This window comes from Primulina eburnea, chromosome 14, assembly GCF_022965805.1.
Source record: "Primulina eburnea isolate SZY01 chromosome 14, ASM2296580v1, whole genome shotgun sequence".
Lineage (NCBI taxonomy): Eukaryota > Viridiplantae > Streptophyta > Magnoliopsida > Lamiales > Gesneriaceae > Primulina > Primulina eburnea.
In genome coordinates, this window is record NC_133114.1 from 3,780,251 (window position 1) to 3,799,760 (window position 19,510).

Sequence of the window (19,510 nt, forward strand, 5' to 3'; positions counted from 1 at the left end):
ATAATATATGCAATTTCAATAGAAATTATGATAGATGAATTTTAAATACACTCGAAGTGTCCAAATCAAATTATTCAATTCAAATCGAATTCATAAATTCAAACAAAATAGAGAGAAATTTAATAAATGAGATGAAATGTCCTCTATTTTGATGAATAAGTCTCTTGTGAGACGGTATCACGAATCTTTATCTGTGAGACAAGTCAACCATATAGATATTCACAATAAAAAGTAATACCTTTTCATGGATGATCCAAATAAGAGATCCATCTCACAAAATACGACCTGTGAGACCGTCTCACACAAATTTTTGTTGAGTTATAATCCATGGTACTTCATGCCTCCAATTGGAATAAAAGGGTTAACAATCCACCTCATTGTCCTATGTTGTCACTTGTCAAAAATATTATTTAATAAATCATTCTTTAAAATATATTCCAACTATTCACCCTCCGGTTAATTTCTCGGTATTTTTTGTGAACGAGTTGAAACTTGAAAGCAGAGAACACAAAATGAAAAGCGACTCCAAAACTCCCCAAGAGGCAATCAAATAAATATCTCCATATATAAAATATACCCCCACTGATTTGTATTGGCCACTTTCCCCAATTGTTGGGAAATGGGAATGCCGACCCTTTCTAATTTTTTGTTACCACCCACCCACCCACCCCCAAAACTTTGACGACCCATGTTTTCTTGAATTGTTATCTGGCTCTTGAGAGTTTACACTCCATCCGCCACGTCTCGTGCACAACCCACAAACCATAACCCCCTAGGTATTAATCTAAATCTATCAAATAAGTAGAATGAACTTTATGGTATTGAGATGGATCGGGTAAGGACCTGTCCCGTAAATTTCCATCCGATTCTCGTCCCGATAAAAATTAAGGATCATTTTTTTCCTTCAATCCCATACTAGACAAGTGTCGAGACTCTAATGTTCTAGACCTCTCACCCTCTCTGAACTAAGTCAAGTTCAAACCTTAGTAAAACGATCACATATGAATGTGAGCTTTGACATGCGGGATTAGACGAGCCGGACAAATCTCTGAAAAATAATTTTTTAAAAAAACTTATTGTTTGACTCTTTGCTATTTTCTTCGATATAGTTTTAAACTTTAAGTATCAATTTGCTATATTTGTTTTATTTACAAATTTAATCATTTTTTCGATTTAACTTTAACATGCATAGCGTCTTTATTAGTATTGATAATAAAAATGACTAACTAAATTACCAAAAAAGATTATATAGATGACCATGTAAATTTGGAGTAGGTCTCTTGTGAGACAATCTCACGAATCTTTCTATGTGAGATGAGTCAACACTACCGATATTCACAGTAAAAAGTAATACTCTTAGAATAAAAATTAATATTTTTTCATAGATAACCCAAATAAGAGATTCGTCTCACAAAATACGATCTGTGAGATCGTCTCACATAAGTTTTTACAGTAAACTTGTATAATTTTGATGCGTGCACTTTGGAAACTCTGGGAAAGATCTTTTGCGCCTCGTAGAAAAATAATGATCGAGGTGGGATCCTTTACCATAGGAAAGGACATTTTTTTAATATAATTTAATGAAAAGAATCACCATTTATTTTCTCTATATAAACTTCTCAACATGGTCTCAAGTTTTGAAAAAAGCAGAAAAAAATAGTCCCTTCCAATATTCCTTTCTTTTTCATTTCACCAGACCTAAGATGGCGGCCTCCGTCGAGAAACAGACCAGTTTGTCCAAATTACCCCGCCCATTCAAATCCAGTTCAACAACCCATCACCGGCCGGGCTCCCCGGTCCGCGGTTACAGCATCCCTACGGCCTCTACAGATTTCACATTTCCAAAAATATCCACGAATAACGATTTGAGTGTAGATTATTCATCCGATGATTCTAATGACGATGACGATGACGAAAAGAAACATATATTAGCCATTAAGAAAGCGAACGCCGAGGTAGAACCGTCTGTTATTGACTCAAGAGACGAGTCCACAGCCGACAACTGGGTCGAGCGGAATTCGTCCATGGTCCGGCTCACCGGAAAACATCCCTTTAACGCGGAGGCGCCGCTGCCGAGGCTCATGCACCACGGCTTCATCACCCCGGTTCCCCTCCACTACGTAAGGAACCACGGGCCGGTCCCGAAAGCAAGTTGGCGTGAGTGGACCATCGAAGTCTCCGGTCTTGTGAAACGCCCCACTATTTTCACAATGGATCAATTGGTGAAAGAGTTTCCGAGCAAAGAGTTCCCCGTCACCCTCGTTTGCGCCGGAAACCGCCGCAAAGAGCAAAATATGGTGAAAAAAACAATAGGATTCAACTGGGGTGCCGCCGGTATCTCCACCTCGGTGTGGCGGGGAGTGCCTCTATGCTCCGTATTAAAGCGGTGCGGGATTTTCAGCAAGAAAAAGGGCGCCCTGAACGTATGCTTTGAGGGGGCGGAAGATCTGCCAGGCGGAGGTGGCTCCAAGTACGGAACGAGTTTGAAGAAACAAATGGCGATAGATCCTTCGAGGGACATCTTATTAGCGTACATGCAAAACGGCGAGAGGTTGAGCCCGGATCACGGGTTTCCCGTTCGGGTCATAATTCCAGGGTTTATTGGTGGGAGAATGGTGAAATGGTTAAAGCGTATAATTGTGACTACAAAGGAGTCGGAGAGCTATTACCATTACAGAGATAATAGGGTTCTTCCTTCGCATGTTGACGCTGAACTTGCAAATGCTGAAGGTATAAATATACATATATCTATCTATCACTATATATATATATATATATATATATATATATATATATATATATTATGATTTGTTTTGTGCGTGTCGCAGCATGGTGGTACAAACCTGAATATATAATCAACGAACTCAACATCAACTCTGTAATTACGACGCCATGTCATGAAGAAATATTGCCCATTAACTCCTGGACTACTCAGAGACCCTACACTTTGAGGGGTTACGCATATTCAGGTAATCATTTACGTCCTCTCTTCTTTATTCATTTGGACAAGATTGAAGAACTTCATGCATTAATTTGGACGTTTGCAAAGTATATTATTAATTATTATCTGTCATATTGAATTATATTACTCTGTGTGCGAGTATATTGATATCAAGAAGCTAGAAAAACCCTTCAAGTGGTTGAACACTTGCATTTTGATATACTACTACTCAAATCATCTATATCATTCCTGTATTCGAATTTATGATCCCTTTGTTCTTATACTATGTAGGGGGTGGGAAGAAAGTGACGAGGGTAGAGGTGACGATGGATGGAGGTGAAACTTGGCATGTAAGCAGCCTCGACCACCCGGAAAAGCCTAACAAGTACGGCAAATACTGGTGCTGGTGTTTTTGGTCACTTGAGGTCGAGGTTTTGGACATCCTCGGCGCCAAGGAAATCGCTGTTCGGGCATGGGACGAAACCCTCAACACACAACCGGAAAAGCTCATTTGGAATCTCATGGTAACAACCTCTATAATGCATACTGCACATAAGCTCATACCAAAATTAAACCAGCCACTGTTGTAGGAAAAAAATTGTAAAACACCGGCCCCTTTAAATTTATGGATCTAATATTAGCAATACAGAAAGAAAGAAAAGTGATTATTGTTTTGTCACTAGTAAATCAGCTGGCTTAATGATGAAGAAAATGTAATGGCAACATGTACAAATTTCAGGGTATGATGAATAATTGCTGGTTTAGAGTAAAAACAAATGTCTGCAAACCACACAAAGGAGAAATCGGTATCGTCTTCGAGCACCCAACTCAACCGGGAAACCAATCTGGAGGCTGGATGGCTAAGGAGAGCCACCTCGAGAAATCCTCAAACGACGCCCAAACCCTGAAGAAAAGCACCTCAACTCCATTCATGAACACCAACTCTAAAATGTTCTCCGAATCGGAGGTTAAGAAGAACAATTCCGCGGACTCCGCATGGATCATCGTACATGGCCAAGTCTACGACTGCACCCGCTTCCTTAAAGAACACCCCGGAGGCACAGACAGCATCCTCATCAATGCCGGCACAGACTGCACGGAAGAATTTGACGCAATTCACTCTGATAAAGCCAAGAAAATGCTCGAAGAATACAGAATCGGAGAGCTGATGACGACTGGCTATGCATCGGCAGATTCTTCCCCTAACAACTCAGTTCACGGCCCGCCTGGCGATCTCAACTTAAAGTCGATTAAAGAATCGATGCGAAGCGTGGCTCTTGTTCCTCGGCAGAAAACTCCTTGCAAACTCGTTGCAAAAACTATACTATCGCATGACGTGAGGCTTTTCCGATTTGCATTTCCCAATGAGGATCAAGTACTGGGATTACCAGTGGGGAAACACATATTCATCTGTGCCACCATTGATGAAAAGTTGTGCATGCGAGCCTATACTCCATCAAGCAGCGTAGATACCATTGGATACTTCGAATTAGTGGTCAAGATTTACTTCAAAGGGGTGAACCCGAAATTCCCCAACGGCGGGCTGATGACTCAGTATTTGGATTCCATGGAACTGGGCTCGTTTATAGATGTGAAAGGTCCATTGGGACACATCGAGTACACAGGAAAAGGTAACTTCCTGGTTCACGGCAAACAAAAGTTCGCCAAAAAACTGGCCATGATCGCCGGCGGATCCGGAATCACCCCGATTTATCAGGTAAATTTCAAGAAAAAAAATAAGGAATTCTTCATTTTTAATTTTAAATTGAATTTTTTTTCTTCGTTACAATTACAGGTAATGCAGGCGATTTTGAAGGATGGAGACGACAAAACAGAGATGTACGTGGTGTACGCGAATCGCACGGAGGATGATATACTGCTGAGAGCTGAGCTTGACGAGTGGGCGGAGAAACATCCCGAAAGGGTCAAATTGTGGTACGTGTTGTCAAAACCTGAGAAGGAAGGGTGGCGATATAGCAGAGGGCATGTTACTGAAGATATTTTAAGAGAGCATATTCCGGAGGCGTCGGAATATTCGTTGGCTTTGGCATGTGGCCCGCCGGCGATGCTGCAGTTCGCCGTGAGCCCGAATCTGGAGAAGATGGGATACCCTAAGGATTCTTTATTGGTCTTTTGAGGGATTAGATTATGTCTTGTATCTCTTGGGGGTGTAAATGCAGTTATTGAATCTCTGGATTAATTAATTAATTCGATTTGGTATTTGTAAATAATTGAAACTAGCCTCGACGCACATCTTTTCCGTGTCTCTCTGTGTGTGTATGTATATAAATTTAATATTATAAATTTTAATTTAGCTTAAAAATACTGAAATACAAAATTTTTAATATGTCAACAACTAAATATTTGAACATTTTAAAAAGTTGGTTTCAAATCATATATAATGAATTTAGATTGAATGAAAGAAAAAATATATATAAATATAGAAATATTTATAATTATGTCAAGCGTTAAGTAGTTTGTATTATTTGATTTGTTGATTGAAAAATAACAAAACTAATGTAAGATCGTCTAATAAACTAATTTTGTGAGATTAATCGTCAACTCGACTCGATATATGAAAAGTGTTATTTTTAATTTATGTCAAAAATATTATTTTTAACTGCAAAAAAATTTATTTATTAGTTATGATATGAAGAAATATTGAATAATATAAGCTGATTTGAGTGAAAAATATTAATTTTTATAAAATATTATTTTTAACTGCAAAATATCATATTTGTTAGTTATGTTATGAATTAATATTGTGTAATATATGTTGATTTTAGTGAAAAATATTATTTTTTTGTTAAAAATATATTCTGTGATATATGACGATTTGAGCAAAAAATATTATTTTTTGTTTATAAAGTATTACCTTTCATTGTAAGTGTAGACCAAGTCAGACGTATCTCACGAATATAAGTCAATAAGACCATTCAACATTAGACCTCCTCTTGAAAAGTTAGGAAGAGAAAGAGGGATTGAAGTGAGAAAATTATGAGAAAAAATGGTGCTTCAACAACATAGTAGTTTAATTTCAATGTATAATATAGATAAAATAAATTATCACATTAATAATTATTATTAACATTTATTTATATCAATATGCTTTAAATTTTATATACGTGGAATTTTTTTGTGAGTTTTATTAACATATAGTGGCCTAACAAGAGTAATGGTTGTATATTTATCTACTTAGGCTATGTTTGGTGTGTAGGATAAAATAACTAATTAGTTTGATGACAAAACTCAAGATAATATATAATGTTTTATGATAAAGTATGTTTTGTTTGGTAAGATTTTAATGAGTACGATAATTTTACATTTTGTGTTGTTGAGACAAAATTACTCTAAACTAGCATTGATGACAATTCGGTATATAAAATGATATTTGTAGCTATGTTTTCAAAACCGTGTGTTCAGCTGTTAATAAATAACTATTTTATAAAATTTTAAATTATAAATTATGTATATATCTGACAATTTATTTTTTTTAACAAAAATTAGTACGATTTTGCATTTTATCTCATTTTTAATATTGATTTCTAATTATTTTTTCTCAAATTTTTAATTTTATTTAGTTTCATCGTCAAATTATTTATGTAATGTATGTGAAAATAAATATATATATATATAAACCATCAAAAAATAGAGTTCAAATCACGAGATCTAAAATTCTAGATCTCACTTGTGGATTCTTTCGTGGGTAAATTTGTAATTTACATTATGTTTTAAGAAGTAGATTGTGAATCCTTCTAAAAGAAAAAGATGTCTTTTCAACCAAATAGATTTTTTTTTACACGGGTTTCTTGATTAATTGGGCCCATATAAATGAGACAAACATGAATTTGACAATTTATCCTTTATTTATCACTCACACCAAACATACCTTTAAATGAATAGGTTATATGATATGTTGGTATGTTCATCTCGTGCAAAGTAAATTAAGGATTGTATATTATATACATGTCGAAATGAATTTTATTCTGCGTATAGACATATATCTCCTTTAAAATTCGGGAAAAATAACTAATAAATCCAATAATTTATAACATTAATACATACATCCTTATGTTTATATTTTTCTTCCATTTAACATCCAAAAATACAAGATGAATATAAATTTGATAGAGGAGTTTGTAATGTTTTAAATTATTGGATTTACATGCTAGTTTTCATGAACCTCGAGAGAGTAAATGTAACATTTAAATATGAGTAGGTCTCTTGTGAGACGTCTCACGAATCTTTATCTGTGAGACGGGTCAACTCTGTCGATATTCCCAATAAAAAGTAATTTCTTAACATAAAAAATAATCTTTTTTCATGAAAGAACCAAATAAGAGATATGTCTCACAAAATACGACCTATAAGACCGTTTCACACAAGTTTTTACTTTTAAATATAGTTGAATTTTTTTTGTAAATATAACCAACTTCAAAAGATGTGGACATAATTATCACTTGTGCATTTTTCCAATTTACTTGTGGATAAATCTAGAAATTTGGTTGAGTTAAATATAAATACATATATAAAAATTTGAATTTTTAATACAAAATATATTACAATGAGTGTAATTAATTTATGTAAGATCAATCAAATCCCCTAATAATAATAATAATAATAATAATAATAACAATGGATTTTGGTGCACATAAAGGCCATTGATGATTGAACTAGTCCCCGCAGCACATTTGCCTCCTCTTTCTAAAACTACTATTTTATTATATTATAATATCGAAACGTAATTAATTTCTGTAAGGATCAATCAATATAATATCGAAACGTAATTAATTTCTGTAAGGATCAATCAATATAATATCGAAACGTAATTAATTTCTGTAAGGATCAATCAAATCCCCTACATTTCGGCTTCACGTAAATATTAAAACAAAATATGTGCCAAAAAAAAAAAAACTAAGGGCAAATATTAATTTTAACAAATTTATCAATTTTCATTATCTATACATGTTTCAATCAAATCATACAAATAATTTGTTATAATTGGTTTGGTCAACCTTGCTCATATTTATAATAAAAAATAATAATATTTTATGAGTGATTCAAATAAAATATTCGTTTAACAAAATTGACATGTAATATCGTCTTACTGGAATTTTTGTGTTGATTTTATATGCTTAATTGTCATGATCGGACATAGAAAAAGTCATCATATAATTGCTATAAAAAAAGTTATCTTATAATTAACAGCTTTTTTATTGTTTTGAAATAAATTTAATTCCCACGAAACGTGGAGATATTTATATGACAAATTGTCAAGTTGACAAATCAAATTCCCTAATATTAATTTAAAGTAGAAGTAAATTTCTAGATTATACTAATAGATCGAACCCATTCCAGGTCTACAAATGCATTGAAAGCCGTACATTATTTTATTTTTAATTTTGTAGTTTTTCTTTCTGCAATTAGCGTAGACGTGACAGGTAAACAAATGATTAGCTAAATTAATCACAAGTTCAACTATCGTTTTATATTAAAATAAATCTTATAAAAAAATAGAGAAGATTTCTTTTGCGTTTGAAAAAATTGTTGGAGATTATTGGATTGGCAATTGGCATGAGTAATAATTGCTATTAATAGCCAGTCTCTTATAATAATTGAAACATCAATTTATAAATTTAAATGGCTAGATTATTGTTAGAGTAGGTTTCTTGTGAGACGATCTCACGAATCTACCCTACCGATATTTACAATAAAAAGTAATACTTTTCATGGATGATCCAAATAAGAGATCTGTCTCACAAAATATAACATGTGAAACCGTCTAACATAAGTTTTTGTCTTATTGTTATTGTTCGTATATTTTTTTAATGATGTATGGTACTAGAGTCCATATATATAATGTAAAAAGGTGAAGGGAATGGAATTTTGCTTGCCATCATAAATCAATAGATTGTTTCTGCTTCAGAACTCTACAAAAACACAACCACCAGTCAACATATCGCAATTTCAAAAATCGAAGTTGCATTTGGATTGATAAATTTAAAATGAAGAATTTTGTGCTTCAAATGATAATAAGCTCGGTTTTCTAGAGTTCAAAAAACAGTCCGGGTTTTTCGAGTATAGAGATATGAGCAGAGAGTTTTCCCACAATGGTTCAATAACTTTATAAGTTAAATATAAAATCAGAGTGGCTTCATAAATAGGGGTTTTATTGACATAAAAATTATGCAAGCATTTAATATTAATGAAATATTAATGTATTGGACTATATAATTAAAATCTCTTATAATTAGAACGAAGAGAATATTAAAGAGAGACACAAGCCATACATGCATGTTTACATTTTTGCTCGATATTTATTTATAATTTAAATGTATCTAAACTTTATATGTACTTTTCATAAAATTATACACTCTCCTAAAACTTTTCCTGTCGAAATTCTAACACTAACTAAAAATTTCATAATTTTTTTAATTATGTGAGAACTCGTAGCCATTGCTTTTTGTGCGTATTGAATAAACATCCGGATTAACACATTAACTTGCAAACTATATTAGTCAGATAAACCACATTGGGCAAGCCCTGTGTGACAAGATCGTCCAGGAAAATGTTAGTATGGCAAAATCAAGCTCCTGACTAATTAGTCAAATAGTAGGTCTTTTATAAGATGGTTTCACGGATCTTTATTCGTGAGACGGATCAATGATATCCATTTTACATAAAAAGTAATATATTTCACGTAAAAAATAATATTTTTTCGTGGATGACCCATATAGAATATCCGTTTCACAAAATTGATCAGTGAGACCGTCTCATAGGAGTTTTTGTGTTAGTCAAATACTCACATATTTCACCAACTCAAACACCTCCAAATATAATAATTTCACAATATAGAGACACTGGATATGAATTAAATCAAGATATTTCAAATCTATTTGGCCATGCTTGGTGCCAATCATAAGAAAATGAAATCAACTTTCAAGTAATTTTATGAAATCCAAAGCCGTCAAGACAAATGCAATCTTAGATAATTTTGTTCACACCTGAATCAAACTGATTTTGGTTTGTGGATTTTTTTTAAAGAAAAATATTTATCTAATATCCTTTATTCACAATTTTTTATATTAAAAAAATGAGAACCATATTATACAATTCCTAATTCCAAATAATAATTAAGAACTAAAATATGTAAACAAAAGACCCCTAAAATAAATCTGTTTTAGAATGCTAGAAAAACAAAATCACAAATAGCTGAAGAACAAACCAGAATGAAATATGATGCTTATCATGTTTGAAACTAGCTAGAAAAATTCGATGGGTATCGACAGGGGAACACCATTCGTGTCACATGATGATACTCATGAAAATATATTATTTTTTATGTTTAAATATTATTTTTTATTAAAAATCCACTCATGAAAAAATATAATTTTTTATTTTTAAATATTACTTTTTAATAAAAATATAGTTAGAATTGATCTATATTTAAAATCTACGTGATCATCTCGCAAGATATCTATCTACACATATATGTAAATATTCTTCTACTGCTCTCAGTAGATTTGAGATATTATCTCGTAGTGAAGAAAATTGTGTTAGATAGGTTAAAGCTTCTTCTGGTGTGAAAGAAACCAAAACAAGATAAGCAAGCAGCGCATCTTCAAGATCCCAGCAGAAACAAATCACTCGTCTCAGCGGTCGCCAGCAATGATTTGATTCAGATTAATCAAGCTCTACTCGTAAAGAACCGCGCTCGTCGAACGACGAGATCCGTAGAACTGAAACCCCTTGAACTGGTTTTCATGGAGTGCACAAGTTGCCAACTGGCCATTTGCAGATTCAACCAGCAACAACTCATTCTTCAAAAACAAAAAAAGGCCAGATAACACAGTAAGGGCCGATAACAAACTGTTTCGTCCATGAATCTTTCACCCCGTATTCCTTCATCACCCAAATCTCGGTGTTGCACTGCCCTGTCATCAAGTTCGAATACCGAACCACCGAGAGGCTATATATCATTTAACTGTACGAAAAAAATGACACATATAAGAAAGAAGACTTCAACGGGAAGGAAATCAGAAAATTTACAAATTTCTCGATGGTCGGAGGTAATATTTGATTTGCTTCCGTATATTATTTATCATGTTTATATATGTGCAAAAACATGATTTTAAGGAAAAATTCTAACATTTGGTATCAGAACCGTAATATTCTGCCTTGAAAATATTTGTTTTTATTTTCTGAAAAATCGAATATCTTGAAATTTTGGGAAATGGATTTTCAGTTTTAAGTAAGAAACTTGAAATTTAAAGATTGGACGTAATAATATTAAGAAACTTACCTTAGAATTGTGTTCTCGGTTGCACCTTGAAGGCTTGAAAATTAATAAATAAAATTTCTGAATCTGGAAATGAAACGATAAAATTTTGAGAGCACAACTTTCGGGAGGAGAAATTGCAAGAGAATGCTTTGAAGATGAAGTGCATGCAATTCATTCTAATTCAATCAATTGCAGTGCAATAACGTCTACTCATTTAATATATGAAGCATACACATTAAAATAAATAACGTGTATGTATATAATATTTGGTTAAATAATTTCTACACATTAAAATAATTCCAAGTTCGATGTAATTTCTAATACATGTTTAGAAATTATTTTTGCATATTAGATATAATGTCAAATATTATGGATAAGTGTTTGATGTGTACATGCAAATTTAATATTATGTTTGCATTTATTTTTGAAATTTAAAATACAAATAATGTTGAAAAATAATTGATACATCAATATTCACATTATGTTCATATTAAATTTATTAAGTTGTTTATAATTTGAAATGAACATATCAAGTAAGATGTGAATATAATATTATAAAATAAAATATTTCAGATGTTCACAAATGAACAAATAATCCACACTTTATCACTACTCTGATAAAAGAGAAAAACTGATGAGGAGCCCACATTTTCACGTAAATGTAATCCTCACTTTATCACTACTCTGATTGAAGATAAAAACTGATGAGAAACATATTTGTTCATATTAAGTAAAAATGTGAATATAAAGTTATTTAATAAAAAAAATTGGCTTATAAAGATTCACATAAATGTGGATAATTAAATTGAATAATAATTATAAGGCGACGTAAGAAAACATGATCGGAGAGAGTTCTTCATAGTTCGGTTTAAACTGCCTTGATTTGTCACTGGTCTCCTTGAAGAATGTTGCTCTGACTAAGTTAGTTATTTAAAGGGCCTTAGCATTACCTATCTTTCCTGGGAGCACTCTTGGAAAATTATGATTATGTTACTAAATATTTATTCTATAAAGTATTAAAGTAAAGCCAAAATTTTGTCCCGTGAACCACATAATTTTAAATAATTGAGGAATAGCCACAACATGCTTAATTATGAAAAATTGTGCATTAATTGGTTTGAATCACATAATGGACATCAATTGTAATTAATTATATAAACATAATAAATGTTACCCCATATGGATTTTTATTATATTTATATAACTAATTAGGTTAAAATATCAAATTATATTTTTCTTAATTTACCCACAGGAGTTAAGGAAAATATATTTTGATAGTTTTATCATAAAGTTACAGAAAAATCTTATTGAATTAAAATTTTAGCCCACATGCAAATTTTATGTCACTAAATTTTTAAAACATGAATTATATTAGTAAAACATGGTATTGTCTCAAAATTTTAAGCATATGATATTTTTTGCAATTATGCAACCTGCAAGTTTTTCTGATATGAAATGTGACATTCCCGAACTAAAGGGCGATAATTATAAAATATGGAAAGAAAGAATTCTTCTTAAATTGGGGTGGATGGATATTGATTATGTTATACGAAAAGACGAATCATCTGCTATTAAGACCAAAATCTATGCTGGTATGCGTGGTTCTGTCGATCAGTATAATAATGTCAGAGAATTACTGAAGGCTATTGATGAACAATTCAGTCTTCAGATAAGGCACTTGCCATCACCCTAATTATGAAATTTTCTTCATTAAGTCTCACCGGTGTGAGGTGTGCGGAGCACATCATGAAGATACGGGACATAGCGGCTCGGCTCAAAACACTTGAAGTGGAAATATCTGAGACTTTTCTTGTGCACTACATTTTATGCAGTATTCCACAACAGTATAGGCCCTTCAAAATTTCCTATAACACACATAAGGATAAATGGTCAATTAATGAATTATTGACCATGTGTGTTCAAGAGGAAGGAAGGTTGTTGATGGAAACAAGTGATAATGTATTTATGACAACACAAGGAAATTATAAGAAGCAAGCCAAAGTCAAGGGAAAAAGGAAAAGAATAATTCCACCCCAACCCAACATCAAGAAAGAATCCAAGTGTTGCTTCTGTAAAAAGATGAGACACATGAAGAAGGATTACAATAAATTTAAGGATTGACTTGAAAATAAAGGTACTCCTACTTCATTTGTCTGTTATCAATCTAATATGGTTGATATGATTTATAACACATGGTGGATTGATTCTGGTTCTACAATTCATGTTACAAATACCTTACAGGGTATGTAAAGCCTAAGGAAACCTCAAGGAAATGAGCGGAGCATCTATTCAGGAAACAAGATGTCTTCGCATGTGGAGGCTATTGGGACTTGCTGCCTTATATTGGATAGTTGTTTTATTTTAAAATTGGAAAAGACATTTTATGTTTCTAGTTTTTCTAGGAATTTAATTTCAGTTTCAAAACTTGTACCTCTTAGTTATTCCTTTCAATTTTTGGACAAATCAATAAATTTGTTTTATAAATCAAATCTTATTGGAAATGGTACAATGATTGATGGTCTTTTCTATATTTCTTTTCAAAATAATAACACCACTATGCATGTTCAAGGAGGTACTAAAATATGAGTTATAAATGAAGATTCCTCTATACTATAGCATCGGAGATTGGGACACATATCCATAGAGCGAATTAAAAGATTAGTAAATGATGGAGTACTCAGTACTTTTGATTTTACTAATTTTGAGACTTGTTTGGACTGCATTAAGGGAAATCAGAATAATAAGTCTAAAAAGGTGCCAAGAGGAGTACATAAATATTAGGAATCATACATTCAGATATTTGTTCTCCAGATATGGACATGCAAAGTCCGAAATACTTAATCTCTTTCATTGATGATAACTCACGATATATGTATATCTACATGCTTCATAACAAAAACGATGCACTTGAAGCCTTTAAATTTTTTAAGGCCGAAGTGGAGAAGCAATGTGATAAACAAAGTAAGATCATGAGAAGTGATAGAGGTGGATAATAGTATGGTAGATATACTAAGAATGGACAAGTATCTGGTCCGTTTGCGAAGTTTCTCCAAGAACATGAGATTGTTGCCCAATATACTATGCCTGGTTCTCCAGACCAAAATGGCGTAGCTGAAAGGAGAAACAGAACATTATTTGACATGGTGAGGAACATGTTTAGTAGCTCCAAACTTCCTAAAGCCTTGTGGACTGAAGCTCTTAAGGCATCTGTGTATATATTAAACCGAGTTCCAACTAAGGCTTTCTCAAAGACGCCATTTGAGTTATTAAAAGGTTGGAAACCGAGTTTGCAACATATACGCGTTTGAGGTTGTCCTTTTGAAATAAGAGTTTACAACCCACATGAAAAGAAACTGGTTCCAAGAACTATAAGTGGATATTTCATTGGGTATGCCGAAAAATCAAAAGGGTACAGATTCTATTATCCATCTCACAACAATAGAATTGTCGAATCAAGAAATGCAAAATTTCTTGAAAATGACTTGATTAGTGGGAGTGATCTTGACATAGTTTTTTTAGAATAATCACATTAATGCACAATCCTCTTATTCAAATGACAGATTTGTCGTTATTCACACCCCTCAAGACCAAATGGGTGTTAGACAACCAGTTACTGAAGTTCCACAAATCTCTGATGAAAATCCAGTAGATCAAGTTGTTAATGAAGAACAACAAGAAATTGATCAACCAAACAACCTTTGAAGATCTACTAGAATAAGAAGATCAGCAATATCTTGTGATTATGTTGTGTATTTACAAGAATCAGACTTTAACATCGGAGCCTAAAATGATCCTGAAACGTTTTCACAAGCCTTGAGTTGTAATGAGTCAACACTATAGTTTAATGCTATGAAAGAAGAGATGAATTCTATGGCAGTTAATGTAGTATGGGATTTGTTCAGTTGCGTGATTGTGTAAAAACCATTGGATGTAAATGGGTCTTCAAAACAAATAAAGACTCATTACGCAATATTGAAAGATATAAAACAAGACTCATTGCTAAAGGATTCACTCAGCAAGAAGGAATCGATTATAAGGAGACTTTTTCTCCTGTATCTCAAAAAGATTCTATTCGTGTCATTCTAGCAATGGTTGCACATTTTGAGTTAGATTTGCAACAAATGGGCGTGAAACAACTTTTCTCGATAGAGAACTAGAGGAAGATGTTTATATGAAACAACCCGAAGGATTCTTCTCTAATAATGGTGAGCAATTGGTTTGTAAGCTTAAGAAATTTATATATGGATTGAAACAAGCTTCCCGTCAATGGTATTTAAAATTTCATGATGTTATCTCTTCATTCGGATTCGTTGAGAACCCATGGATAAATGTATTTACCAGAAGGTCAATGGGAGCAAGATTTGTTTCCTTGTTCTATATGTGGAGGATAGATTATTTGCAACCAATGATAAGTGTCTGTTATATGAGGGGAAATAATTTCTCTCTAAACACTTTGATATTAAGGATATGGGGGATGCATCTTATGTCACTGGAATTAAGATACATAGAGACAGAATTCGAGGTATTCTAGGTCAGTCTCAAGAAACATATATCAACAAATTTTTAGAGAGATATAGGATGAAAAATTGTGCACCAAGTACAGCACCCGTTGTGAAAGACGATAAATTCAATTTGAGCTTATGCCCAAAGAATGATCTAGAGCAGGAACAAACGAAAAACATTCATTATATTTCTGCTGTTGGAAGCTTGATGTATGCTCAGGTTTGTACTAGACCTGACATTGCATTTATTGTTGAGATGTTGGGAATATATCAGAGTAATCCAAGTTTAGATCAGTGGAAAGCTGGAAAGAAAGTCATGAGGTACATTCAAGGGACCAAAGATTATATGCTTATGTTCAGACAAACTGAAGTAATTGGCTACTCTTATTCAGACTACGCTGGCTGCATTGATTCACGAAAATCCACTTCAGGATATATTTTCATACTAGCTGGAGGAGCTATATCTTGGAGGAGTGCAAAGAAGACATTGACTGCTACTTCCACTATGGAAGCTGAGTTCGTAGCTTGTTTTGAGGCAACCTCTCATGGTGTATGGTTGAAGAGTTTCATTTTCGAGGCTTAGAATCATGGATTCTATATCTAGGTCATTAAGAATACCCGAGCGGAAAAATATGTCCGCCCGAGCGCCCAACAAGTTAAGAAAACGTGTTTTGGTGTTTGGGAAGGCATAAAATCGAATGGGGTCATCTTTTTACTCATTTTTCTTCTCCTTCTTTTCTCTCCATTGGTTTAGAGCTAGGGTTCCTCATTTTCCTTCAATCCAATTTCTTCCAAGACATTAATCTTTGATTGAAGCCTTAATCTTTACTTGGAGATTAGAATTTCTTCTCCTCAAGAGTTTAGAAGCAAGGTAAGAAAGCTTATTTCCTTAGGTTAGTGATTGAAGGGAAAACAATATGGTTGTTTTGTTTGAGTGTTGAGGTAAAGTTGTTAATATAATGATTGATGGAATTATTATTGTTATTGTGTTGTAGGATTATTGTCAAGGTGTTAAGATTATCAAATCTTCAAGTAGTTGTAAGTAGATTCTTCCTTTGAATGCATCTCATGAGATATGCATATGATAAATGAAGATTTAATTGATTTTAGCTCCTTTAAATCATTGATTATGTATATTGTATGTATTGATATTTTGAAAAGAAATAGAATTGAAAGTAAGGGCAAAGTAAAGGAGCCAACCCTTTAGTACGCATGCCACGTGTTTGATAAAATTATTCAATGAATGTTTTTATGGCATATTATGATTAAGAAATGATACGGATTCCTTCTTTACACAATTGTTGGGATTTGAGTTTTCTTGAATATCCAATTTGCAGATCTTGATTCGAAATAGTATTGAATTAATTATGAATTTTGAACAGAAACTACTTTGTTTTGAAAGATGATCAAAGTTCTTGAGTTATAGTAGAATTCATAGGTTCAAGACTTCTCACATACACATTTCGATCTTCTTTTGGTAATATTTGAAAGGTATGTTACGGTCGGTAACATACAAGGTAAAAGTATCATTTTTATTTTGAATTGAAAATTCTATGACTCGATGAATTATTTGTGATTTGATGATGATTGTTGTATTGAGATGAGCTTATTATGCTATTGAAATGATGATATTGATTTGCATCATTACATTGCATATTGAGCCACTTGTCTATTCAGATTTGATATGGCGGAGGTCGCCTTGATTTATTGATTTGTTGGACGTATGAGGTTATAGTTGAATTGGCATAGTGTATGCGGAGGTCGCTGCTATGGCCTGAACACTCTCTATAGGCGCACCATAGTCCTGGGATGGTAGAACACAGCACACCACCCTGAGCGGATGAGTCGATGGATGTTGCTGGGTGATTCTATTCCCTTGGGTACCCTCTGACCAGATGATTCACTTGATCTTGAGATTTATTGATAGCCCACAGCTTCTGATCATGCATTGCATTATATTGCATCTTTATGAATTTTATATGAGATATTTGAAATTTAATTCTCATATGTTATTGATTGTATCATACTGGGTTTATACTCACCGACACGTCAGCTACCTCATGTTTTCATGTGCTTGACGGTAGGTGAGGCTAGGCATGGGATACCAGAGTCCAGCTCCAGGCGAGGAGATACGAGTTAGAGTGGGATTCTTGGGTCTTAGGAGCTATGTGATGATGTTTGGATTTCTTTGGTTCACTACTTTTTGTTGGCATGTTGAAAATTATATTTCCAACATTTGAGACATTTAAATTATTCTGACAATGTTTATGTGGATTTGTGAACCACAAATTATGTATTTTACTCAATCATTTAGTTTGTTACAATTATAATCATTAGTATTAGATATCGGACCCTGGGCGCCACATTTGTGACAATTCAGCAGCTGCTTTTATGGCTAAAAATAACAAAAATGGTAGTCGAAGCAAGCACATCGAGATTAAGTATTTAGCCATACGAGAACATGTTAAAGATAAGAAGTTACTTATAGAGCACATTAGCACTGAATTGATGATTGCATATCTTTTGACTAAAGGCATGCCACCATTGAAATTCAAAGATCATACAGAAAAAATGAGACTTGGTTCTTTTATGTAATTTTGTTATAAGGACAAAGTTAATGAAACTATGATGTGATATTTTCTCATATTTGTTGTGTACACATTCATTGATTTGAGAAATTTCAATAAAGTTGGACCTCGAATAAACATAAGGTTTATTCATTAAGTTATAAAGTTTTGAGATACATAATGCATTGTAATACATGGAAGATAATACTCGCTTTTAAAGGACATATCGCCACGATTCATGTATTTTGTTTTCTCCTATGGTAAATGAGATATGTGTCAAGTGGGAGAACGTAGGAAAAAAATGTCACATATAGTATAGGAAATGACGACGACCATTGCTTACAACTTTTGATAAAACATGCGTACGCAGCATCAACTTTAGAAATTAAGATGCGTACACGCTTCTTCTTTTGACTCTCGGCTCCCGATACACTCATTGATGGTATGAGAAACGCCTATAAATAACAGTGATTGAGGTCCCTAAGCACACATCTTATAAGAAAAATATACACCATCTATAGAGAGTGTGAAGTGCTTAGAAGGCTTCAACTGGAAAGAAATCATAAAATTTACAAATTTCTGGATGACCAGAGGTAATACTTGATTCGCTTCCGCATATTATTTATCATGTTTATATATGTGCAGAAACACGATTTTAAGGAAAAACTCTAACATTAACTCCATTAACTTCAGATCTCTTTCAAATGGAAAGAAATTATCATGGAAGTCTAGATGTCGAAAAGTGTGTGTGCTCACGTTGAAACAAAGAATTCTTGAAGAAGTATTGGGGGCGATGACTGCCAGTGAAACGCGCCATTATAGAAGATCTCGTAACCAGGTAAATAACCACCAGGAGGCACTTTTACATCATGAATTTGCTTCGTCCACGAATCGGTGGCTGAATTGTACATGTCAATCCTTATGCTAATCATCCCCGGACGGTGCCAGAATTCTTCGTACTGCTTCTTTCCCATATCCGATATCTGGATAACCTTGTAAGCACCAGTAGCTGGGTCAAACCCAAATCCATATTATAAAATTTATATAATCGAAAATACAATTTTTTTCTTATTTTTTGATAAATACATGTGCATGGTTTTTTTTCTTGGAATATGTGGTTTTTATTTCATCAATATGTTACAAGTTTTTCAATATTAAATATTTTTACACACCAGCATATAATATAGTATCATACCCAAAACATTTGATCTTGTACATT

At 33.2% G+C, this 19,510-nt stretch overlaps 1 protein-coding gene across 1 annotated transcript; it reads left to right on the forward strand.

Moving 5' to 3' along the window:
• The first annotated feature begins 1,658 nt into the window (after positions 1-1,658).
• Positions 1,659-5,195, forward strand: LOC140813180 (nitrate reductase [NADH] 2-like). Its single transcript, XM_073171644.1, has 5 exons — positions 1,659-2,730; positions 2,829-2,969; positions 3,233-3,465; positions 3,681-4,658; positions 4,737-5,195. Exons 1-5 carry the CDS (start codon positions 1,704-1,706, stop codon positions 5,076-5,078), a joined length of 2,721 nt encoding a protein of 906 aa, XP_073027745.1. The 5' UTR covers positions 1,659-1,703; the 3' UTR covers positions 5,079-5,195.
• The last annotated feature ends 14,315 nt before the right edge of the window (positions 5,196-19,510 follow it).

Coding starts and splice junctions, on each gene's coding strand:
- LOC140813180 (XM_073171644.1), top strand. CDS start 1,704: ATGGCGGCCTCCGTCGAGAAACAGACCAGTTTGTCCAAATTACCCCGC. Junction 2,970..3,232: donor GAGGGGTTACGCATATTCAG/GTAATCATTTAC, acceptor TATACTATGTAG/GGGGTGGGAAGAAAGTGACG. Junction 4,659..4,736: donor GAATCACCCCGATTTATCAG/GTAAATTTCAAG, acceptor TTACAATTACAG/GTAATGCAGGCGATTTTGAA.